Source organism: Agelaius phoeniceus, chromosome 6 (assembly GCF_051311805.1).
Source record: "Agelaius phoeniceus isolate bAgePho1 chromosome 6, bAgePho1.hap1, whole genome shotgun sequence".
In the NCBI taxonomy this organism is placed as follows: Eukaryota; Metazoa; Chordata; class Aves; order Passeriformes; family Icteridae; genus Agelaius; species Agelaius phoeniceus.
The window spans coordinates 41355577-41381562 of NC_135270.1; the positions used below are offsets into that span (position 1 = coordinate 41355577).

General features: G+C 39.5%; 1 protein-coding gene across 7 annotated transcripts in view; it reads left to right on the plus strand.

The window, feature by feature from the left end:
- TTLL5 (tubulin tyrosine ligase like 5) overlaps nt 1-25986 on the plus strand; it is a 123982-nt gene that overhangs the window by 27744 nt on the left and 70252 nt on the right. For 6 of the 7 annotated variants that reach the window (XR_013182845.1, XR_013182846.1, XM_054634658.2 and 3 more), the window contains 13 exons: nt 4692-4773; nt 5660-5721; nt 6432-6523; nt 9363-9404; nt 12223-12336; nt 12706-12797; nt 13409-13471; nt 14420-14458; nt 15392-15537; nt 16496-16787; nt 20781-20901; nt 22473-22619; nt 24790-24881. Coding sequence is in view for 5 of the 7 variants with exons in the window: in XM_054634658.2 (XP_054490633.2) it covers nt 4692-4773; nt 5660-5721; nt 6432-6523; nt 9363-9404; nt 12223-12336; nt 12706-12797; nt 13409-13471; nt 14420-14458; nt 15392-15537; nt 16496-16787; nt 20781-20901; nt 22473-22619; nt 24790-24881 (1384 nt within the window). In the remaining 2 variants the exon portion in view is untranslated. The remainder of the gene's footprint in view (nt 1-4691; nt 4774-5659; nt 5722-6431; nt 6524-9362; nt 9405-12222; nt 12337-12705; nt 12798-13408; nt 13472-14419; nt 14459-15391; nt 15538-16495; nt 16788-20780; nt 20902-22472; nt 22620-24789; nt 24882-25986) is intronic. The other variant, XM_077180515.1, reaches the window with a different exon arrangement.

Below are 25986 nucleotides of genomic sequence, written 5' to 3' on the forward strand. Positions count from 1 at the left end.
GCCTTTTGTGGTTTTGAACAGTGCTGACCTGCTCCATCATGAGTTTTCCAGGGCACTAAAAACTTGAGATTCTTAAGGAGTTTCTCTACACACTTACTTGATTTGAGGTGAGCCTATGCTTAGTGACTTAAGTCAACCATACACGTACCACACATATTTCCTATGTTTTTCTAGTTTCTTACATGACATGTGACAGAAAAAGAAAAGCTGAACAGGGATTTCCTTATTTCCTACCATTATCTTTTTTTTTTTTACGAAGCTTAATCCATTCTATTTTTATAGCATTAGCATCAGTCTTTGCTTTGAAGCCAGTATGTAAAGATGGCATTGGAATCTGAAAAAGGTTGTAGATTCCTCTGGCTACAAGCAGATTCAGGATGCCTATACCCTTCATGACAGGCGTTTTGATGATCTGATTGGCGAGGTAGATTTTATAATGTAACTATATCTTCAAATTTGACTAAACTGTCAGCTGAGTGTGAAGGGTAAAATGAGTTCAAGGGATAGGTCTTCTAGTCATAGCTTCTATAGGAACGGGGGGGTCTATCCCTGCACTGTTTTTCTTACGTGTCACTTCATGGCTTTAAGTGGTACCCGTCTGATATTGATGATTTAGTACCCAGAGCTTGGTTGAAAGACTCAAGATCCCTGTTGATGCAGAAACTTTCTGTTTCTTTAGGAAGTTGTTCTCAGCTTAGTAGCACCAGTTTTCTTCCTCAGAAGGCTGGAGCAGACCTAAAAAGCTTTTATGGCTGTTTTTGGGTCACTTAGGAAATGACCAGCACTGTCAATTTATCATCAATGGACTTGTGTTACCAAAGTCAGAATCAATCCTGGCTTCTCATTCTGTCTTCTACTGCCACTGATTCCCCTGGTGGCATTAGGGTCTTCACCAGATAGGTGACATCAAAGTGAGGAACACGAGTTTATTCTTGCCTCATGGCTTTCTTGGAGTGTAAGAGCTTGAAATTGGAACTAATGAGGTTGGGAAACATGCTCTCTTTGTCCTTCACTTCATGTATTCATCTAGAGAGTCAGATGGCTTTTATTGTAGTCTACCTGGTATTATATTTTGTTAATTTGTGCACTTGAGTTTGTTGAGGACCAAGTAGCCACATATCTACTCTTAAGTTCCTCAGTGCTGGAAGGGAAGTTAAGTGGTGTCCTCAAGTGGTTACTGGAATATTAACGTCTTTGCTCACTCTGGTATCACACACTGGGTTGAACAGTGTGTTTTATACCCTGTGGGTGATAATTTATTTACTCAGTAAGATTAGGATTGCAAAGGCAGCTGAATCTGCACCAAGACTCCTATTCTTTGATGTTAGCCTTGAAGCTACTTGTCCTCTCTTATTGGGTCCTTTTCTGTAATAAGATAGAGATAAAACCTTTTTCTGTTAAAATAAAGTTCTCTTAAAAAGAGAATTAATCCTTAATATAAAACCAGAATGAATAGGAAAGAAGAATGGAAGACTTGAATTTCAGTGGCAAAATTTCCTTGCATTAGAAATGTCTGTAACTATGCTCCTACATAAAATGAGGAGATAGGTTTTTATTGTGATATCAAGAAAGAGTTACGTGCTGTGCAATTTTCTTCCCACTGTTTGTGTCCCTTCATAACATCAGGTTATCTCCATTTAATTGTAGAGTATGTACTTTGCAGTAAAGCTTTTTTTTTTTTCTCTAGGGAACAAGCTGCAAAGAAAGACGAGAGTTACAGTGACCCTTTAGGAACTGAGCTTATTCATGCTGTGGAAAAACATGAAAAATTTCTTTATGCTACTGTGCTATCACTTGTAACTTAGTTTCTGTACTTAGAATAACAAATTCTTTGGGGATATTTTGTAAAAGAGAGTGCTGGTACAGTCTTGGAGAGGATTGTAAGATAAACTTGGAATACATGGGAGTTTACCAGAACCAAAAAGCCTGAGACTATCTCTCTAGCCTTTGTCTTAGTCTTAGATAATGTCATTGGCAAAAAAATCTCTGGCTGATCTGTTGCTGTTAGACTGCACACTGAAGCTAGGCCTTCTTTTGGGAGTGGGAAGCTCAGCCAGCAGTGAATTCTCTTTGGGCATTAGAGAAGGAACAGGCAGGCTGTTCCTGCTGAGTCTTGGAAACAGTTGGTACCTCCTGATATAATTCCAGTCTTTAGCAAACCTTAGGGGTGAAACATGCTATTGTGGATTCAAGTAGCAAGAGAAGGCACTATGGAAACTTGGTATCTTAGTTTCTTCTGTTCTTCCCTTATAACAGTAGTGGCACTAGGTGGCTTGTCATGAACCTAGCATTGCCACAGTATGAGACGTGCTTTGCTCTTTCAGTCGTTGTTCTCTTTACCCTCTCTGCAGAGGGAAATCGCAGCCTTGCTGAAGTTGGTAATTGCAGAGGATATACTTTTAATTTTCCTATTAATATCCTATCGTGTGACTCCACATCTTTGTCCTGCCTGTGTATTTATTTTTTCAAGTGGTAGTGGAGTTTCACAGTGGAAGGGGTACTGTGACTACTGTGTTTTATCTAGGAAGTACATTTTCCAGATGTGGAAGAGGGCCAGCAAGATATTTCTGAGTAAACTTTTGATTGTTCTGAGCAGATCTTTGTGCTAAGCCTTGCATGGAATCTGTGAGGCTTGATTCAATTGCTAGAACATGGATATTATGTAGCTCCTGATGCCGTGAGGCAAGCAGAGACATCTGTCTAGGGCTTGTAGACATGTCTCAGAATATGTGAAACTTGGGGCATTACAGAGCAACAATGGAGACTTCCTAGGAGACCCTAAGTCATTGCGAGTGGCTTTAGAATCTGTGTTTAACAATGGACTTGAGTCAACAGAGATACCCTGAAGAACTTATTGTCCTAATAAATAAGGCAGACACAAGGGAAAGGAATGTGAAGCTCCAGCAGCATGGTTAAAGCTAGCTGAGGTCAAAAGGTTTCCCATGTGTATTTGAAAAAATGGACAGAATGACTAACTGGGTGGGAAAGATGGAGCTTTAAAGAGCCAGCAATTTGCAAGAGAATTGTGTGGGAGAGGAGCACAAAGTCAGAGAAGCCAAAACACTAGGAAAGGGCCTCCAAGGGGCCAAGGAAGGGAATGGCCAGCAGCAAAAGAAGCAGGAGCTAGTCAAAACAAAATGCATTTCTTCCTGCCTGGGGCTGGGAGGCTGCAGACCAGCAGCTGCTGCAGACCCACTCAGTGCTTCTCTGCCTTGGGCACAAGCTGCTGAGTTTTCTGTGCTGTTAATAGTCATGGGTCTTCACCAAACCTGAGACTGTATTTTGAAATGTATTAAAGTAATTCGAAAGTTTCTCCTGGTCAAAATGCTTTGCTAATATTTACACTTAGTATCCCCACCTTCTCCTTTTCCCTCTACTGCAGCCATCCCTGTCTGGGGAGCAAGAGAGCAAAATGTAGATTCAACCTCATTTCTTTGGAGTGAACCAGTTCTTTAACTCTCTGCTGTTTTTGTTTCCCATTCAATGTCTGGCTACAGACTCTAGAAGAGTGAGCAGGCAATGCTCACTGTTCTGCCATTTCCCCCCTTCCAAGCCTCCCCCCTGACCCTAGCTCATTGACTTCCCATTTTAAGCTGCATGAGCTTTTGCACAGCTGCCTGCATAGGAAGATCTTGTCAAGCAGTCCAGCTCCCCAGAGCCAGCATCAACGTCAGGCAGGCGACAAAAGGCCAGGGCCAGAATTGAAGGAAAGAAACATGGCAAAGAAGTTCTCCTGCTTTTATTTCAGGCACTAGGGAACTGGTTAATTCCATGAAAATCCTTCTCTGCCAATACCCTGTTTTGTGGTGTTTAAAAAAAAAAGTTTAAGTTCCCTGATGATTACAAAGTCTATTTCTTAATGCTGAAGGAAGGAATTGCATTAATGCCAGCTTCTGATTTACACTCATCTTTGTGCATCCTTCTTGCAACTCTTTCCAAACTAGAGAAAACCTGTATAGAGAGTGAAATAGTAAAATCAGATTTGGAATGGGAAGCTGGCTCCCATCTGACCTGTGTAGAGCAGAACACATGTAGCAGATGTAATATGTTATGACTGTTTTAGAAACTAAGGAAAAAATATTTCTGTTGTGGTTTGCTTCAAAGTGGCAAGCTATCAATAAGCTAAAAAGTTATGGGAGGTTGTCCATGTAGATGGAGTTGCTGAGGAGAAGTCTGCTGTAACCCCATGGGATGTTGCAGAAAACAGACAAGAATAATTAAAAAGAAGCTGATGCTTGAAAGAAGCAAGATTTTCTCTAGCTGACTGGAACAATGAATAAAGGGATTAAAAAGTGGACAGGAGAATGAAATTTTGTTGTTTCCAGGATCCGGTGGAAGAAGTAGATTTAACCTGCTATTCTTGTGTCAATTCTATGTGAAAGCAAGTAGTAGAGTTCTGTATGAACTACAGCTTGTGAGCAGTAAAGAGATTTTTATTTTTCTACATAATACTTTCCTAATATTTTTGTTCCCCTGTTCCCCCCTGCCGCCAGGGCAGAATATACTTAAGTTTAATTCTGAGGATGTGAAATTGCCACTTGAGGAATGTTATTATTTGTTCACCCCTAGAGAGTTTACTGGATTTAACATATATAATTTAGATAGAAATGACCTGGTAGAAACTAATGTTGGACCTTATGTGAATGTTTAAAGATGCAGTGAGGTAAACTTAGTGTCTGCTGTGTTCTCAGAGCTCTATGGTTTTGATGTCCTTATTGATGACACTCTGAAACCCTGGCTGTTGGAAGTGAACCTGTCCCCATCATTGGCCTGGTAAGTGATTCCCAATTTAATATCAGGCAGGGACTGTTGCTGGAGATGGTTGTCTTGGAAACATGTGGTCCAAGGAGGGCATGGTTTCCTGATGCCTGCAGATCTTGTTCCACAGCTGATTGGCAGAGAGGATACTCCTTTGCTTTTTTTCCTTTGGATAAACAAACTTACCGCAGCAATAGGTTTTGAAAGAGCCCAGTTGGGTTTCCATTTACTTTTTAATTATTTCTTTTCCGTTGTCACTGTTAATGGTTCATAATCTCTCATTATAGATAAATTTTGGAGCTCTGTCAGACGATTGTGTTGGATTTCAATCTTCTTGGCTGATAGAAGCTTTTAGATTTTGGAGTCCAAGCAGAGTTCAATCAGTTACACTTTACTTGAGTATGTAGAGGAGTTCTTGGGCTCAGTCTAGTACTCTAATCAGATAAATTCTAAAGAGTGAGTGTTGACTTGGCCCTTATGCTGACCCTCATGCTCTAATGGAAATTGAGGATTTATTTTGGTAGGTCTCTCAGCTATAACTTTATGTGGAAGAGGCATAGTTAAGTGTGGTTTTTAAGACTTCTACAACAGTAATTTTTATCTACTTCATGAAATGTAACATACATACATTCAAAGAAAAAGTTTCTAGCCCTAAGAGTTAAACAAAGCTGTATGTGTCTGCATTAGGACACTACAAGCTGTGGAAAAAGGATAAACAGATCAAGCCATTGCTCTCTGATCTTTACCTATGTATGTGAAAATCACCTGATTTTCTTCTTGTTTTTACCTGTTTTAAGAAGGCAAGGAAACTATATTGAAATATATACTAAATGCTGATGCATTCCTCTCATTTAATGCCAGACAAATAATTCCTGTTATCCTCTGTTGCATGTGGGGACAGTGATGCTCCTTTGGACCTGAAGATCAAAGCTAGCATGCTTTCAGATATGTTCACTCTTGTAGGTGAGTGAAACAAAAAAATCTTTCAGTCCTTCCCTCATTTAAAACCAATTAAAGGTAGGTTTATGAGTTGCATGTTACTAGATGAGTATAATAGATGTGAACTCTAGTTAAGGAGAGCAGGTGTATTTAGCACTGAGAAGTGATATATGGACATTTCAACTTCAGAATAATCATCTGTTTGTGATGCTTAGGTGGTTTTAAGAGTCCCTAATTTGGTATTTGAAGACACTGCTCTCTTTAGCTTTCAGAGTTAGTATTCATGCATTTTTTAAGTTGAATGTATCGGTTTTGGTTGGGTGACTAGACTTGGAGTACTGTCTAGAGCACAGTGTCCCCTGCATCTTGATTAAGTTGCTTGATGCAGTTTGCCTTAGTAGTGAAAGAAGTAAAATTGTCATCAGGTATTCTGCTCAGCTGTTTAAAAAATCAAGTCTATCTCTGCTATTCAGTAACTGATTCAGTGCTGCTATTCAGTAACCCATTTATTGATTTAAGTACTTGGTCTTGAAGCAAGTTTTTGTTCAAAAAATGTAATGCAATTACAGTTTAGGATTAAACAAAGCAAGGTATAAAAAAGAAAAGGATCCTTATTGGTCCTTGGGCAGGGACAAGAAGGTCATGTATAGACTGAGATTGTGAACAGAAATGCTAGATTCATCTCTCAGGGTTTGTCTGTCTTCAAGTTCTCATGCAGCTCTTGGTGCCCATAGGCTTTGTATGCCAGGACCCAGGCCAGCGGTCAAGCCGGAGCATTTATCATTCGTCTGAATCTGTCAGAAGAAATCCATACCAGAAGCTGCAGGTAAGTGAATTTTACAGGCCCTGGCTGAGGAGCATAGGAGGAAGTCATTCTCATAGAATTTGACTCATGAGTGAGAGAGGCAGTGAGTGAGATTATCTGGATTTCTAGCATAACTATGGAAGATGAAATCTTTAACTGTGGGGGTGGTGGGGCACTGAAACGCGTTGCCCAAAGAGTTTGTGGACTCTGTATCCCTGGAGGTGTTCAAGACCAGGCTGTATGGGGCTTTGAGCACCTTGTTCTACTGGAAGCTTCCCTCCCTGTGGCAGGGGAGTTGGATCTAGATAATCTTTAAGGTCTTTCCAACCCAAACCATTCTGTGGTTCTCAGGGGACACACCTGTGTTCTGGGCTGTTCAACCACTTTGATTTTTGTTGTGGACAACAAGCTTACAGGACCCTGGAGCTTTATGCATGTCTCTCCAAGACCTTCTCCTAGGTAAAAAACTTGTTGCATTTGAAGTTTAAGGCTTCTTTCCCATTCTCTTTTGGAATCTCTCTTTCCCATGGATCATTGGACTGAGGCCTCATGTATCTTGCTGTCACTGCCCCATGTCTTTTCTGTTGAGGTAGTGCTTTCTCAGCACTGTAATGTGAAAGGACAGTTGTTCTCCATCTCTTTTTGTCTATGAAATGGATTCCATAGATATCTGTGGAAATAGAGCATTCACAAAGGGCAGGGAGATCTGTTACATCATTGGACTTTCAACTCATTTCTCCTCAGGCAAATAGGCAGATGGTGTTCTTTGACATCTCTGCAGCTGGTGGTGCTGTGATGGACATGCAACATGGCTGTGTAGCTCAAGTTCAGTTAGGAAATGACAAGGCATTTTTGTTCAGTGACAGTGTACCAAGACACTGTCCATTTTGGTATAGGGAAAGCTCACAGAAATTGCAATGTTTTGTCTCTTGTAAAACTCAAGAGTCTTTAGTCACTGAGAGAGGTGAATAGCTGGTACGATGAGATTTGAGTGTCTTTAGGATGCATGTCTGAGTCTGAAACTTCTAAGACAAATATAATAGTGCCTTGAATACAGATCACTCTGACTGTATAGGTGCTCTTTGTAGCAGACAAAGGGTATGTGAGATAAATTAGAAACCATTCAAAAGAATTACCCTTCTTAGAGTAATAGGATCCTGATGATTTGACAAAATTATACAAGACAGTCTCAGAAAATTATGCTGTTGTAAAGAATTGAATTTTAATGAGGCTTTCAACTTTGCTTTGCTTAACAAATACCCACAAAGAGATGTAAGGCTGGCCAGTTGAAAATTGCAAAGATTCATATGACAGTGCATTGATTATGAGACAGGATTAGGTGGTTCCCCTAACTTAACCTATGTTTAATAGGAGCAGGTTTGTAATGCAGTGATAGTTGTACAGCATTTTTTTTTCTTAAGTACCTAAGTGGAAATCCCATGGCTAGATAGGTGTTTAGATCTTTCCATGGTCCCAGAATGTTTTAGCTTGTTCTTTGCTGAATACGTTCTATCTCAGATTTTTGGATTTTCAATACCTGTTCCAATTTTCTATTGCAAAGGCTATATGTAATCTTTTGGTTTTTCCTACCACCTTCATGATGTCTTAAGTTTTGATCATTCACATAGGCCATTTTTAATCATTGTAAAAGTTGCTGCTTGAAAAACAACTGTTGGTGCCTGTACTCTTGAGAGTGCTCTTGAATAATTATCTTGAGATGGTTACTCTCTTTTCTGAGTTTCACCAGACTGGACTGCAAGTTTCTTGTGCAATTTCTTTGGTTTGGCTCTTTGAGCATTTCTCCCTCTAGGGAAATCAACAATTTTGCTGCTTCCTTTGTAACTTCTTGTGGATTTGGGTTGGAGCTCTTTCAGTTAATTGTAAGCAATGGAGGGACCTTGATCTGTTTTGAGTAGGCCAACTGTAGAGAGGAACTTGTCAGTACTACAGCTAGAAATGATAGATAGGTCTCCTGAGAATCCTTTCTTCCACCATTTTCTCCTCTTGGGTATTGGAAAAGAGGAAGACACACTGAATACCACTGAAGGCAAGAAAAATCTCAGCTCTGATGATTGTTTTCTTTTGAACCTGTCCTTAAACTGGTTTTACTTGTAGGCCTGATACCAGGTAAGTAATACAGGGTACTTCTTGACATTCTGATGTTTCTACACCTGTGTTAGAATGTTAAGTAGTATCTTTTTTCTCCACGAGAACTGGAATATTGTTGGTATATTTAAATGAAAGTACTTGCAAAACTACAGGATTTTTACTTTTTTCCTCCCTCTGTTCTGTGAACAATTTTACTTGACAGCATCTCTTTCTCCTTGATGTATAGCTGTTAAATATTTTTATATGGGTGACTCTTACTTTACAAAAATACGAATTTTGCTCATCATAGTTGAGTTCAGTGTGCTTTTGGAAACCATATGTCCAGGTGCATTCTGCACAGTTGAGCACATCTGAGCTTAGAATGAATGCTGTGTTTGGAATGGGGACAGGATACATTTGTGCAGGATATGAGGGAGATATAAGAGATGGTTAGCTTTATCTCTGGACTTCAGTTATCATAGAATCATAGAGTGCTTTGGATTGCAAAGTACTTTAAAGATTATCAAATTCCAACCTCCACTGCTTGGACAGGGACACCTTCCTCTAGACCAGGTTGTTCCAAGCCCCATCCACCTGTCTTTGAACAGTTCCAGGGCTGGCACAGCTTCTCTGATCAACTTGTTCCAGTGCCTCACCACCCTTTGCTTATACTGTTTTGTTTAGGGTACTTGCCAGTCCTCAACAAGTCAGGCAGGGATCATAGTGTCTTGGAGAACACAAGATTTTTATTCTCTTTGTGTGTCTCTTGCAGCGTCCTGTGTCTGCACAGTCACAAAGAGCAAACAGCAGATCAGTAAGTACCCTTCAGCTCCATCACCCATGTAAGGGCTACACTTTCAAATGTTATTGTGTGCAATGCTTTTGGCATTGTTAATCCCCAAATATATTTTACAGTTTGAGTAGCCTGGGGCAGGGGGATGGGGGTGAGAGGGAAGTCAACATGAGAAGAGGACATGGCACCAGCATGTTTCCATGCAGCAAAAACAAATGTTGAAAAAAAAAATATTTACATCGCTTCTAGTAGCTTAAAAAGAAAAGTAGGTGAAGCTTGCTGAGAGTCAAGATCAGCTTGATCAAGATCAAATCCCTCAAAGTTTTTAAGACTATAAGTCTGAATGATAAGGTAAGCACAGGAGAATCTGTGCTGACAAAATTCAGGTGGCCCTACAGGAGAAGTAATCATTTTCTTTGAGACAGTCCTCTGAAGGACACTGCAAAAGTTTGAGAGTGAACTGGGTCAAAATAGATGCAGAGAAAAGAAGGATTTCTTAAAGTTAATGGAAAAATATGGGACTATTTTTAGCCTAAGTGAGACTGATCTACCTTTCTAAGTATTATGTTTCTAACCCTTCTTGCAAGCCATATAGACAAATCAAAATTAGTTTACAATTCTAAGCTATTGGCCACGTGGAGACATGTTAGGCATTATTTTGCAGCTGGGCTTCCTGCACAAATGTAGTAGGAGTTATTATTATTTTTTTAATGGGGTTTCCCCATCAGGAAGAAAAAGTATATGGAATCATCTTGAGAACCTAATTCAGTCTATTCCCTGCTGTTTGTCATTCTGAGTAAGTTTAGCTGAGGCTCAGAGGAAAGAGTATTACTGAATTACAAGGTATTGTAGAGAATAGGAATGATCTTTGTGCCAACTGCTGTCAGTGCTTATTAAATTAGAATCATGATTTGGGAACCAAGGATACTTGCAGAATTGGAGATATACCAGAGTGGTTGGATTTATCTATACTTGTATAGATAAGCTGGGTCAGAGAGGAAACAAGATCTCTGAAGTTGGAGACATTTCTGTGCTACAGCCAGAGGGTATTCTGTAGTGAAACATGGAAAAAACTGTGCAGGAAGCCCAGCAAAGAGAGTTTTCTCTAGAATTTTGACAGCCATGTAGTTTTGCTCTCAGGGAGGAGTCAGAGCTTCCCAATACGTAGACATACATTTACTTTTGTATTTAATGTAATCATCTCTGTTGTGTTGAGACAATGGAAATGATTTCATTGAAGTGTTTCCTTTAGTAAAGCAGGTAATTTAATAGATTGAAGAATTTCCTGTAATATTCTCTTGGAACAGCAGTTCTCACATGATGATGGATTGTTATGGTAGTGCCAGGAAATGAGAAATGGTTTTTAAGAGAAGGTTACCGCTCAGGTTTTAGAGAAAGTTGTTAAGCAACATTTTTGAGCTGTGGATTAGAAATGGAAGGAAGCTTAGAAAGAAAGACTAAAAGTCTTTCTTTCTAAAACTTAGTGCCATCCAAAGCATCAAGCAAACCTGTTTGATTTCTGGCATTTTTATTTCTTCTACAGATGTTTGTGTCTCCTGCCTTCTCATCCAGATTGTCTTGTTTTATCTTATCTTTTTAATCAGTTAGACTTAACAAAATGTTACAGCTGGTACCTGCTATGTCTGTTTTTTCTTTGTATTTTTCTGTGCCAATCACTGCAGTATTACCTATTCTAGTGCAATGCCTGTTGCTTTTGCTGTTGCTTCATCTACAGATTCTGAGTAGCCGCTTCTCATTTCTATTGAAACAGAGAGAATGGAATTAAATTCCCCTAGTCTTTACAAATAAAGATGCTTCCTGATCTTGCCATGGAATTTTTTTTGTGTGTCTGAGCAGTATGGGATATTCCCCTGGACTTACCCACCTTAAGGTTTCTGTCATGTTTTTCTCTTCTTTCTAGATTAAGGCTTTCTGTGCATTCTTTGCTCAGTATAGAGCTAAAATAAACTTTTGAATTTAGTAAAAATGCTTGAGACCTTCTCAGTAGACTCTTTTAGTGCTGTTTTTGCAGAGGTGGTTTATCTAAACTGAGCCTAAGACCATCTTGAATGTACTTGAGAGCAAGTTCAAAGATTTTTCTTGCTTGGATTTTAAAATTTTATAATCCTGATGATTTGAAGACATTTTGAATTCCTATTCTTTTGTTAGAATTGGCCAGGACTACCCATCAGGTTGAAAATAAGCTTAGTGACACTGTCTGCAAATTATTGCTTATTTTTAAAAATTTGCATATGTATGCAAATTTGCATGATGTATCTGTGTATATCTGCAGAATGTGTCTGTTAAGTTTGAGAAGTAGCAAGTTGAAATTCAGCAGTATAGCAACAATAGAATAACAGGCAGTGAACTTTTCCCTGCAGCTTTTATCTCACCGGGGAATCACAGTTCTGCTGTTCTAGTATAGCAACACAGCTAGAACAGAGAATCATGGTTCTGTTACCATTGATGTGTGAATCCATTTGGTTCTTGTGAATGCTGACTCCAGTGCCCCTTGGGTGAGGATTTTCCTGTATGACATTCTGACTTTGCTGTTTTTTGTATGCCTCCTGTTTTTCCGGAAGGGGCCAGAGGTGTAAATACTGGCAGTGATGCCTGAATTGTGCCTGCTGTGCTAAAATCTAAGAATCTGAATACTCGCATGTAGTGACATTTAGGCTGTAGACTCTTCAACAGCTGGGGTATGGAATTGTGAATTCTGGCTGTAGTGCTCTGAAGTGTAGATCCTGCTACGAATGGGGTCCTGGAAGTTGAATGTAATTTTTTTAATATGAAAATTGAGAGAGGAAAAAAAAAATCTGGATTCACACTGTCTCTACAGCATACCCGTCCTCTGTCTGCCGGCGATGCTGAAGTGAAAAGCTCGATGCCCTTAGGCAGGGAAAAGGCAGCAGGAAGGCACAGCAGCTCTATGCTAGGCCTCTCCATGGAGGAGGTAAGGAGGCTATTAAATAGCTTTTATTTACCTTGGCTTTCATGCAGTATGTGGGGCTATTTGCTCAACAAATGGCAAGTGCATGTAAATGAAAAATGTGACAGAAGAAGAGTAATTTTTGAAGCAGCATTTGAGTTTTACTGCTCGTATTGCCCTTGCCCTCAATCATGCCAAGCAGAGATGTGCTTGAAGCAGTGATAGATTCCTTCCAAATTTAAGTGCAAGACAAAATTCCTTAAGGATATCATTATCTACTCAGTCCATTTGCAGGACTGAATAGTCTTTTTCTGAAATTCAGAGATTTTTGGAAGGTTTATTTTTCATTGTTATCTATTTTGCTGACTGTTCTCTATTTTTCTTTTTAATCAGATCAAAGTTCTTCGACGAGTGAGGGAGGAAAATGAGCGGAGAGGAGGCTTCATCCGGATATTCCCTACCCCATTAACATGGGACCTTTATGGGTAAGAATAAAAATCTGATAGGATGGCACTGATGCTCCATGTTGAGGAATATTCTGTGTTAGAAATGTGTAGATCAGCTATCTTGGCATTTAAAAAGAGGTATTAAAAGTTTTGGCAAAGTTTATTTTAGCCTTGAATATTGTTTTTTCTGATCCTTTGTCCAGAAAAAGGGATCAGCTGCTGCTTTGCATAACTGCACCCCATGAAAAGCTGTTGGACGTTATTTCTGGTACTGCTTTTCTGTTATAATAAAAATGTCTTCCTTTCAGATTTTTGCCATCTACTTTTACATCCTCAAGCTGTGCACTGTGTACTCTTGTCATTAGGCCATAAATGCCATATAGGACTCACTCCTTCTGAAAGTTATACTGTATTAGAGTTTTCTAAGTTTATTTTTCTAGTCTGTAATGTTTTCTCTCTCTCTTGCATCACCAGGAACTTCTGAAGAAATGATAGCTCTCCTCCTTTTGTCTTTTCTGTTGTGGTGCAGCATGTTGTCTGAATCCCCTTCTGGGATATTTTTTAGAGGCCATTTATTTCTGCACTGTACTGCCTTTCATTGAGTGGAGCTCTGTCTTGATAATCCTCTTTTTTTTTTTTCCTTTTCCTAGATCTTTTCTAGAGCATAAGACATCAATGAACTACATGCTGGCTACACGTCTGTTTAAGGACAGGTAGAAAGCTTCTCTGTTTGGGAGAGAGGTAAAGGGCACAAACAGTACAAAAAGGATTGCTTCCTCACTTATCCAATGTTATAAACACAAGTCTGGGATTTATAGGAGTGCTGATAATTGTGCATCTCTTCTCTAGTGTGCAAATGATTGTTGGTCATATGTGTTGGTCATATATTTATGTGTTGGTTTATGTGTTTTCTGAAACCAAGGGCAAAAAGGACAATACTCAAAAGGCATGGGAATCATTGGAGTACTAATATTACTATAGACATGAAAAAACTTCAAGCACATAGATGATTTTTTTCTCTATGAAAGGCTTATAGGTGTCCTTTTTTGTTTCAAATTTCAAATCACATTAAAGTTTGTCTTCATGTACAGTAAGCCCTGAAATTGACTTCTCCAGTGGTTTAGTATCCCTGTGTCTTGATCTGTGCAGTCATGATTTGATGATTCTTTTTCTGGGTGGTGGTTGGAACAGTTCATGCCACTAGCTGAGCTTCCACTGAGAGTCGTATGCAGTGTCTTTCACTGTGTCTTTAATGCCCTTCCTTATCAACATTTCTTCTTGTGCAAATTTGAAATCCACTATGAAGTAACTACCAAGTAAAGACAAGGTGACTGAGAAGGGAGATAGTATTTACAGAAGTTCTTCCAGCATCAGTGCTGTACAATTTTTTTCTCTGTGTATGTTCAGGGACGTGTATTAAGAGTTCTTCTAAATTATGCCTTCTCCAGCTTAAGCCAGACAAATGCAAGCATCAATTGTAGTACAGCTGCTCAGGGCTCCTCTTTTGGAGCACTTTTTTTTTCTTCTTCTTCTTTGAGATAGAACTCACGAGTAATCCTGTAAATACGGTCTTGACATTGTATATGTGAAAGACTAGGAAGGCTTTTTAATCAAGGCTGATCTGGTATGGAGAGTAATTTTTTACCTTTCTCTCTATGTAGGAGCAAGACAAAAAGAGACTTCATCACTGGAAGATCCCGGTAAATAGCTTCTTAATTAATAATTTGTGCTCTGTGGGATTTATTATAAATTTAGATTTCCTTAGCTTCGTCTTTCAAGTTGTGAGTCAACACCTTTCCTACCTGAAATCCATGAAAATAACTTCAGAAACATAAATACTGAAGTGCAAAAAGAATATACCCAGATGTGACAGCTCATGTTTTCATTGGATCTTAAAATTTCTCCTCATACACTTCTCACTTTGGTATTTCTACCATATAGATAAGGCTCATCATTGAGCTCTCTTGAAAGATCTTGTAATGCACAAGGATTTGGACTTCATATACTCATATATTCACTTTGTTAGAACTGAAAAGATAAATGAAACAATAAGCATTTTTTATGCTTGTTTACACTTATATCATGGGGAGCACTTTCCTGGATTTTTGTGCCCTGGCAGAAAATTGTTACTTTTGATGTTTCCGTTCTGGAATCTGGCAGGGCTCCTTATCCCTTGTCTTAGGTCGAACTTGTAGAAAGTTTGGCATTTTCCACTTTTATTATGTTAAAATGCTTATATCTGATCAGTGAAGAACAAGCTGTCTACATAAATGGTTCAGACAACCAGATTGATGTCAATATGCTCTCTTGCCATTCCCCTTCTCTATTTTGTACTCTTTCAATGTCCTCTGTTAATTGTGCCCTGAGATGTTGCATGGTGGGCAGAGGCTGCTCAGTCATGAAAGTGTTGACACTAGGTGAGTGTGTCTTGGAGCTTTGAGAGGTGATGTTCTGTGGGGTACATACAAGACTCTCTTCAAACATTTACAGGCTTAAGTAGAGTAGAGTTAGACTGATGGTAAATATTTTTTCTGTGTATCAGCAAGAATGTTTCTTCAAGTTTGGTCTCTAGTGTTATCAGGGAGAGAAAGATAAAGGGAGACTGAGGGATATCTGTGTACTGTGCTTCCCAGAGCAGGTCTCCATGGAAGGCTGGATAGGAGGATGGAAGTTGTGGGCTCTCATGCTCTCTTTTATGAGAGGAAGCTCGTTTCACTGGAGTTACGGAAACGGCGGCGGTACCATGGCAAGGTTGGAGCAGCACAGGCAAGAGCATTAGGTATGCATGGCTAGAGTTTTAAATGAGCAGCTGGTAAAAAAAAAAAAAGGCAAGCAAAGGACTTTTTCATTTGAAATGTGCGTGAATGGGGTTGTTCTGTTTCAAATGTTAATAGTTTTCACTTCATTCTAGTTCTGAGCTTCTTGTTTGTTTAGTGCCTTGAATTTCATTCCCACCTTCCCACACTCCCATGTGTATGATTAAAGGTAATCAGTGCTTATTTAGAGATGAGCTTGTTTGTTGCATTTTGGGTAAAGAATTCCACAGTATGTGTGCCTCTGTAATTCTTCAGCTTTTCAGAGAAAGATTGGATCTTTCAGACTGATTCTCCTAGACAGCTGTGACTCTTAAGCTGTTGGGAACAGGGGTACAGAGGTGACTGATCCCCACAAGTGACTCTTCCTGCCTTTATCTAAACTCTTTCTAATAGCTGTGTGATACTGACTGCAGTAGGAGAGATTGGATGTTATAAGATGGTTTTTGCTGCTGTGTTAAGCTCTATGATCTTTATTGGCTCATGTGGAAGTTTAGATTTTTGTAGCTTTGTTTTATTTGACACACAACATACAAAAATTTGTGTATATATATATATATATATATCAAGGATGGGTGTAGGTATGTCAGTATGTATGTAAGAATCAGGATAAAAATAGAGGAAAATGTCTTTACCTCTTTGATTTTGTGTGGGTATTCTTTTTTAATTTGTAAGGCTAAAACAAGAATCTTGGTGTTCTTCTATATTCTGTATTACTGGGAAAATGGGCTTCTCAACTGATGTACAAGATGAAAGACAGAATAATATAGAACAATCATACTTAAGATGGTGTTCTGAGATGGCAGTGTTCTGTCCTCCTAGCAGAAAAGAGTTTAGGGGTAAACCAAAGGGTATAAGCAGTAGACAGTCCTCTCCACTTCCTTTTTTTCTTAATCAGCATAAGTGATTTCTCCTCTACTACAGGCACATCAGAACCAACAAAGCTGTCCCTCAAGTCAGACACGGAAGGTGAGGAGGAAGAGGAGATGGATGAGGATGAAGATGAAGACGTAGATAGAAGTGTTTGCTCTCTTTCGGATACCCAGGTGAAAAACAAGCCAAAGCTCTCTGACTCGGTGAAAACTGCTTGTAAGGAGAGGTTACCAAAAAAACATAACAAAAAAACTGGAAATGGAGAAAAGCTGTTTCTGCAAAAACCAGACTCAAAATCTCAGTTTAACTTGCTTCAGATTCTTCAAAATCAAGGAAATTTGAGGTGAGAGTTTTCTGCATATTGCCTCTAGTTTTGACTTGAAGCTAATATGAGTTAAAACATGGAGGATGCACATTATGAATGTGAAGGGATAAGAAGGCCCTAGAGAAGGGCCTAGATTTTTGTCTAACTGTGGGCTGCCTTAACATCTTGTTGGCAGAGAAGGGAGACCATTGCAAAGTCTGACAGTTTACCCGAGTGCCTGACCCGTTGGATCAGTGTAAAGCATGACCCTATAGTTTCCATTGCTGTTCTTTAATCTGATGATGTAAGCTGTTCTTTGTCAGCTCAGGCTTCTAAAATGCCTCTTTGCCTTAATGCAGGATGTCTGCTACTGAATTCTAATATTTTTCTTCTCATTCTTTGCATTTGCCAAGAAGTGGTTATAAACATACGTTAAATTCTCCAGGAAGGGTTGGATAGGAGTATCTCAGTGCTGTCTCTCTGTAAAATTAGTTTTCTCATTTTGTGCTTTTATTTTTGATGATAGAATTTTTGCCTCTGGTAGTAATCTTTGCTCAAGGTCATTGCCTTCTGAGAGCAAAATTAGGAAGTAATTTGAGAATGACAAATTACTGAAACATCTCATTGCATGTTGTTGAGTAGGACGGTGTGGAATAGAGTTATGTTCTGATGCATGACTCTTTCTTAGAAAAAGGGAGGTACTGGAGGAGATTCTATAGAAAAACACCAAGCAAGGTTTTAACCAGATGTTTTGAAATATGATCCTCCCCTTGAATGTGGGTAGCAAAACTGTCTAATTGCAGATGGGCAGAAAGTACAAAAAGAAAGGATGATCATATATACCTGAGTAGGAAGACTTTACATCTTCTAGACAAGAAGCAGCATTATGTTCTCTGTGAAAAATAGAGGTAGAGAAAATGTTTCTTGTTGTTGCTTTCTTAGTTTAGTTTCTGGGAGAAACTATGAATTTTTTAACAGCTTTGGGGATTGTTCTGATGTCTAATTGTGGCAAGGACATTTGCTGCTGTGACAGGGAAGATTCTGAAACCTCTTTTGAGGATAAACATAGCAATGCTGCGTCTATATCTCTATATATATATATAGAACTGGCTCCTGCCAAGAACATAATCTCTGTCTGATGTTCCTGGCAGAATCTTGCTCAGCACCCAGCACTGTTGGGATTCCCCACAGAAGGGTATAAGGCTTGTGGTGACCTCTTGTTCTAAGATTGTGTTGGGCTTGGCCCCATCTGGGGTGTCATTGATGTAAGCTTTGCTTATGGGCTGAACAGGCAGAGGAGCTGAATAAAATTTTCATCCAAGAGAAACCAGGCCCATTCTAGTCAGTTTTTGTAAGTGGTAGGACTTTTCTCTCCTTTAGTCAGCCTGATGAGGAAATATCTACCTTCCACACTTTGGGCGTTACTGGTAAAGAAATGATAGTCAAAGAAAACATGTTCCCCCAACTCTGCCATTCCCAAGGAAGTAAAATAAAAAGGAAGTTACTTGTTTCTGAATTTAAGGCCTCAGGTTTCAATATCACCCCCACAAAAGGAGAGGCAGTGTTAAACAAAAGCCTTCTGTAGTTTTTAGTCATAGAAATTTCAGGTGCAGGCCAAGACTTGTATTATTGTGCTGATGTTGATAATGGGGGCTTCTTATCAAGCACAAATCTTTACCTGGTCATGAGATGTTTGAGTTGTACCTACACCAAAACTGGAGCTCTAGAAAGCCAAGGTGAGAGCTTTTTCTGATACATGGTGGCCTGATGTAGAGCATATCAGTTCTCAGCAGGGATTCAGAGAGTTCTCCCAGTGTTCCACACATGTAGAAAGAAAAGGTAGATGTAGTGATTAGTAGCATGCAGAGCTCAGAGGTGTTACAAGGCCTGCTGTGCATTCTGGAGTTCACTGAAGTTCCTCGAAGACAGAAATTGTAACCATGTATAGTTGCTGCAGTATAGCTATTAACAGGATGTGCACTTGTCATTGGCTTAGCCCTTCTCTGGCCCTGTGTGACCTTCCAAAAGCATCAAAAGTTGATGATTAAGCTGATACATGGATACTTCCAATGTATTTTATTTTAGCTTCAATTCTTACCTAAATGGATGCATTGATCTCTCTAAGTGTTGCTATGGTATGATTTCTGTGTAACACTAACATAATGTTCCTGAAATTTTTAGACCTATAAACCAGAAAGACTTAATTGCTGCACAGAGTTTTTAATAGCATTTCAAGGACTTGTGTACCTGGAGTCATAAGGACTATATAAGTATGTGAGAATATTTGTAAGGAGCAGAATACAAGTAGAAAAAAATATGGTGAGGTTCCTCAGGAATTGGTCTGAGGCTGATTATATAACCAATTCAATAATGACACAAAATGTACAAATGTGCTAATGAAATTTGCTGATAGAAAATATTTGGGAGTTATTACCATGAGAAAAAAGTAGTGGACTACATATGAGAAACTGGATGACCTTGAGGATATAAATAATATAACTAGGATGAAATTTGGTAGCACAAAGTACAACGGGATGCTTATAAGAACTAATAATTTACACCAGAAGTTCTGTCAGCTGGGTGTTCATCAACTAGAAATTAATTATAAGGAAAAATATCTTGCATGCTGGTTGATCAGAGGAAGTTTCTGAAGTCCTAGCTCATGCATGCATGAAAACACCAAATGTGTTCCAGGGCTTATCACTTGACATACTTCTGAGACTTGATGTGGAGTATTGTATCACCCATATTCATGGAAGGCAAATTGTGAGTGGAGCACAGGTGGAGGTGAGCTGCTGGTCTCATCATGTCACCATTGTGGGTGCTTTGTTAGAGGACACTGGCAAATGTGGATAGTTCACATTAATAAAAGGAAAACTATGAAAGGATGTAACTCAGTTAACAAAAACATTCAAGGTGGGAGATCTGTCAGGGATTATATTTAAGGTACAGGACAATGTTGGAGAAAGAAAAAGCAATTATAATCTGCTCATAAGTGAAGCTGCACTGGGCAGTCAGAGGAGATTCCTATTTATTAGAACAGTAAGTTCTGGAATAATATTTCAGGAAAGTAATGGGTTCAAAACTCTAGTTTATTTAAGATGAAACTTAAAATTCTACAGAGCATATTAGGACACTTCCTGTGATAGAAAGGGAAATCTGTTGCTGACACTAAGGCCAATCTGCTGCTATATCCTTATGAAAAGCTTCTAGCAACTGTGGGGAAAACAATGAGGAAGAGCAGAGGCTGGGAGAGCAGAATGTTTGAGGATAAGGTTTGGACCAAGAGGACAATGAACAGAATTAGGCAGAGCTTTCAGCAGTTTCTCTCACAACAGATGCATATACTAAAGTGCCTACTATTGTGAGGGAATGAGAAGCTGTGTCCCTCCCAGTCTTCTCCTCAGTTCATGCTTACAGCTTCCCAACATGTTCAGCCAGCTGCACAGCAGATTTTGCTGATGTTCCCTCATTCCTCAGTGGTGCCTTGCTCAATGAAATTTGGCTTGTATCCCTGAGCTAGCAGGGGAAGAGCTCACTTTCACAGATTTAATTCTTTCATTTCTAATGGGAATTGCAGGGCCTTTGTTATAGCTCTGGCACCAGTACCAAGCCTTTTGTTTATTTTGTGGTCTGTTGTTGTGGTGTTCAAAATGTTTGTGAAAACAGAGGCCCAGTAGAGCCTTGAATTTGTTTTAAAAATATGGTTTTGCTGATGTCCATGTTACTGGCTTTTGAGGAGAGTAACCAAGGCTGTAAAAGGCAGGAAGAACATTCCATTTTTAGAATTTATCTGAGAGAGTATGTATTATCTTTTGTACCTCCTGCAATACCTACCACCCCATCTTGGTGAACTGAAGGTCTGCTTGAAAATGCTGATGGGGTGAAGGGGTTCTCCTTTCTTTGAGCTTCAGCATTAGTGCACTTAGGAGGACCTTGCTGACTGTACTTTGGTTCCTAAGCTGTGCCTGACTGCTGTAACTCTTCCCATTCCTGTTCTGAAGACAACTGGTTGATTCTTTTTGTCCCCAGCAAAGTTCAAGCTCGTGCAGCTTTCTCTGCCTATCTACGGCACGTTCAGCTCCGACTGGTGAAGGAGGCTGGCGAACAGATCCAGAATCCTGCCTGGGCTGCCAAAGAGGATGAGCAAATGGTAAGAAGCTTTGTGTTGGCCAGACTGAGAAGCCAAGTTGGAATCTACCTTGAGAGTTTTGAAGTCAGTTCCTATCTTGCAAGTACAGAAGTCCAACTGAGATGATGGTTGTTCATCTTTGTCTAGCTGCCAGTGCTGTATTTTTAATATACCAATGTGGTAGGACTGCTAACAGACCTCAGAGCAATGATGGACAGCTCTTAATGACTAGATTCTGTTGACATTCAGGTTCCTCAGATCTCATGTTGAGATTTCTGAGCTTACCTGCTCTTGAATTCTTCTCTAGAAGATTCTTTGAGAGTACTTGTTAGGATCTGGTTTGTGCTGCATTAAGCAAAGCCTTTGTCTATTCAAATAGAGCAGGTACCCAGTTGAGCTTTTTCTCTTACGTACTGTTATAATATATCCAGACATCTGTGTTTATGAATCTTACTTGCATTCTAGATAGAGGAAATTAAAGTAAAAGCCACTGAGAAGAGAAGGCAAAAGTGATAGACTTTTCAAGGCAGTATTTTGAAGTCCTGTGTTTGATATGTATGCATTTTAAAAAGCACAGCTATCCCAGATCCTTTCACAAACCTTCCTAAAAGAGCTTTGTACAGTAGGCTCTAGAGCTTTCTGCATATATTCTCACTGAGTGTGTGTTGCAGGGAAAATGTAGTTCAGAGATAAAATTGTGTGTCAAGAATAATCATTCAACTCAGTGGAAAATGTTACCTCTGCTCTTTCCAAGTGGAAATTAAAACGGGCTTTTTGAGAGTCACTTTGTCTGCTGTACTGTAAAGAATAATGTTTAAAATAACAGATCAAACCAGCCTGGAGTAATGGCAGTGAGAGGCGAGCTGTGAAATCCAATAGTTTGGCTGTGAGGCTGCTCATTTATGCATTAGCAGAGCTCCTAAGCAAAAGCAAATCCAGAGGCGAGACAGAAAGGGTTCAAAACACCCACAGGATGCATCTTGCCTTAGGATCTGCCTTGCCATATGTTTCCCCCACCAGAGGTCAAACAGACATGGTGAGGGACTGGAATTACATGGCTGTAGATGTAGACGTCTAGTGCTATGGAGAGGATGTGGCAATAGCATATAGTTGAAAAATGATGAAATGGGGTTACCCACTGTAGTGGAGATATCTGACCAAGATCCCCTTTCCTGTGGTACTGCTGAGAGAGTTTTATGTCAGTGCACTTTCCACAGGCTGCCTTTAACACATTGCATGTGGGTTTTTGGAAACATTCTCCTAAGATACTGGACTTTACAGGTGTGTCACTGCATTTTGCTGATTGGTTATTTTTTCCTTTATCTGCTATACTTTTGAGACAAACACTTCCTAAGTGTTGAAAATTCTGACCCACTTCAGGCAAGATACACCACTGTTTTTCTCCCCCACATTGGATTTATAGGGCTGTATTAAAAGTGCATATTGCAGAATGCCTTTGCCTGCCAGTTTCAGCTCATTTTCTCAGGACAATGTGCATAGTTCCTGCCAGTCCTTAGCTGCTGTAGTATCTCTATTCTCTTCTCCCCACACCTTGCAGACAGCACGTTGTTAGCTCCATCTCTTGCTTGCAGGACCTCATCATCCGCTTTCTGAAGCGAGCTGCCAGCAACCTGCGTCCGTCTCTGAGGCTGCTGCTCCCCAGCCGTCACGTCGGACTGACGGACAGGCGGCGCATCCTGGCTCGCCAGCTGGGCGAGTTCATCATCTGCTACAACAAGGTGACTTACACTTTTTGAAATGGGTTTTCTGGTTCCTCTTTTCTGCTTACAAAGTGTTTTTTGCAGGCTGTTTCAAAGGCACTCTTCTATTATTTACATGATCTGCTTGCAGCTGTATATCCAACAATGGTACTTTGTTGAAATTGTCAGATAGACAACGATATTATTACATAATATATGCAGGCCAGTAATTATGTGCATAAAAAGAAGTGGTGAAATGAAGTGGAATTTAACTGGCAGTGTGCTTTTTCTTTGCCTTGTCTTTGATTCTAATGCTTTGTAATGCCTCTTCCCACTTCTTATTTATATGGGGCTTCTTTAAATATATTTTATTTTATACAGAACGGCATGAAATATGTATTTTACGATTTACTTGCTATACTGAGGGACTGCTACATATCTATAGTAATGTACTCTGCATGCTCAGTGTAAAGGAGTTGTGGGTCCTAATTTAAATAATTTTCACATCTTTAGATGTAGGTGGTGTTGTTCTTAGCATAGTGGTTTCAACCTAATCTTCCTCCTGCAAGGACAGCTTCCCCTTTGCTTTGCCCCCTAGCATTTCTTCAGTGTTAGAACAAGGGTAATTGAAATTCAGCTTTCAGGGCCAGCTGTGCAGAGGCCTTCAAGCTTCTACTCGTTAGGAGAGGATGTTCACTTACATTGCCTTGTCAGAACTGACATCTGGTAACTTGATCTGTCTAATCAGGGTTGGTATTGAACCAGGTCTGTTCCAGGGAGTGCCTTGTATGCCTAATGCTCACTGAAGTACTCTGTTAGGAGGAGCCACAAAGCACTTGGGTGGCTCTGTGGTGATTGAAGAATGCAGCTGCTTTGGATATAATTTCCACTCAAATTGTATTCAAACATTAGGATTTTCTGCTAACTCTTGAGTAAATTCACAAAATAAAGCTGTGTAGCTGGTAATAAATCAGTCCATAAACATATTTTCTCAGTTATAAAAAGTGAGAACATATCACTTGAGGTTTCAGGGCATATGTGTTTAATCCCTTGAGAAACTGTTAGGCTGTTGTGAGGCTTTTTGATTTTGGATTCCAGCATACAGACTTCTTTCATTGGCTTGTAACTTCAGATTTAATATGAGTAGATTTAATATATTGAACGGCAAATTTAATACTTGCTGTTGTATATCAGCTATAATGACACAGAATAATACAGCTCCAGCAAATTAAGTCAAACCCATCACATATTATCCAGACATTTACTTAAGTAGTAAATGGTAAAGATGTCCCAAACTGGCTTTAACTTCCCTGTCTTGAATTATGTTTTAAAATATGTACCTGACCCTTTTTTCCTGGGAATGCTCAGGGTAACAGCAGGAAGAAATGAAGTGGAGGTCAAGTCTGGTCAGATAAAGTTTTTAAACTGGTACTGGTATTTCAGACAGGTCTGAAGGTTTTTCTGATGAACAGATATGTTTGGATCAATCCAACATCTAGTGCCAGCCTGTTCTACTGGTGTAAAATAGACCGTTTGTATCTGAAAATTTGCTCCTGTTTTCACCCACAAAGGCTTATCATTTATTCCAGTAGATTTCAATGTATAAGCACATTTGCCATAGGCTGTACTGTTTTACTTTCTTAGTCTTTGCTAAAGCAGTGGGGTTTTGGTATGTGTATAAGCCCTCAATTTGCTGCTTGACAGAAGAAATTAACTCAAGAGAACTACTAGTTTATAGTAGAAAATCTGTTGATTTTTCTACAGACATCCTTCAGTTTCTTTAAGATTAATTTTATACTTTCTTCCTTCTATCTGTCTACTTCTGGGACAAATGCATTGATAAAAGCTGTTTGGAGGAGCTCTGTGGCAGGAACAACAAAATGGAGAGGGGACCCAATATCTGTAATGAATGATTTAAATTTTTTTTCCCTTCCATACTTCCTTATGTTCTAGCAAAGAGCGTAGTTGAAGGAACAGCACGCATTTTTGAAGACTTGATCTTTTCTCAGCAAATCATTTGTGTCAGGTGGAGGAATGGACTTTAGCGTATGCTTAGGATGCTGTCTCTGGGGCTCTCTATATTTATTCATGTTGTTGCATGTAGCAATGTTCTTTTTTTCTTAGCTCTTATGGAATGGGGTTTTGTGTTCCGGGAGCTGTAGCTATGCCATGGAACATAGAGACACTTACTGATGCTGCTTCTTAACAGGAAACAGAGCTGATGGTTCAGAAACAATCAAAAAAGGAAGAGGAGGAGGGAGTGAATCCTCAAGATTTTCAGAACTTCATTGCCAGAGCAAGGTAGGAATAGATTTTATTCCCCTTAATAAATGATCTTTTAGCCTTGAAGCATTGTTCTAAAGATGATTTGATTGATCTAAAGCCTCTACATACCTTTATTAACTGTAAGACCAATTCCTGCTGAGGGACAGAGAGCTTGTCTTCTCTTGTCTCTTCCAGCAACCAAACACTTGTAACATCAGCATGTGGTGCATAGGGAAGAACATACAATAGATGTTTTGACCATTAAGTTAACTTCCCAAAGGACAGCAGTGGTTGCCCTGGCCTGTGTAAATTTCCAACTGCTGCTGCTTAATGGTTTCCTCTCCTGTGATGCTGGACCAAATAAGGCAGTACTTCAGAAGGAGAGTGAAACTAGAACTGCTGCTCAGATGATCTGGAGCTGCTGTGGTTGAACAGTTGTTACAGCTCTGACTCAAGTTTCTGCCCTCAGAAACAAATCTCATGCTTGCTGCCTCTCTTCAGGAATTTTCCAGGTCTGGATTTTCTGAGATGAGCAAGGAAGGGAGTTAGGCCTCTTATTTGGCCTGCTAAGGCAGTTCAGTTCAAGCAGTTACTTTCACAATGGAAATGTAGCATTTTCTATCAGTGCACTCTATCTGCTTTAAACTTTAAAAAGTCTGCTAAGAAGCATATTTTGAAAATAGTTGAGTATTCCTTAGGGCCTGTAGCATTGTATGAAGAACAATGGTATTATAACTATCTAACTGTGGAGAGGTCTGAAATTATTCAGTGAACCACAATTATGTTCTCAAACTCTCCAATTCTTGAGGACAAAAAGCAATTCCTCTTGACTCCATTATTTGGTCAATATATGACATGCCTATATAGGCAAGAACCCCTGTCAATATCTGGACAGAGTTTACCTGCCTTTTCAATGTCCATCTTCTTTTTTTCTGTGAAGATTATGGATTATGGTCACTTCTTTTGTGTGACTGCTTATTAAAGTGTTCTTTCTTTTTCTCTTTGGATAGCAGTAATAGTGAATGATTAGAAGTGGGTGGTAGCCGAGGCATCCTAAGTTCAGGTGGTTTCACAGTCTGTCTTGATACGTTCTTATGAAAACAAGTATTTTACCTTTTGCTAATATAATTGATTGAGTCAT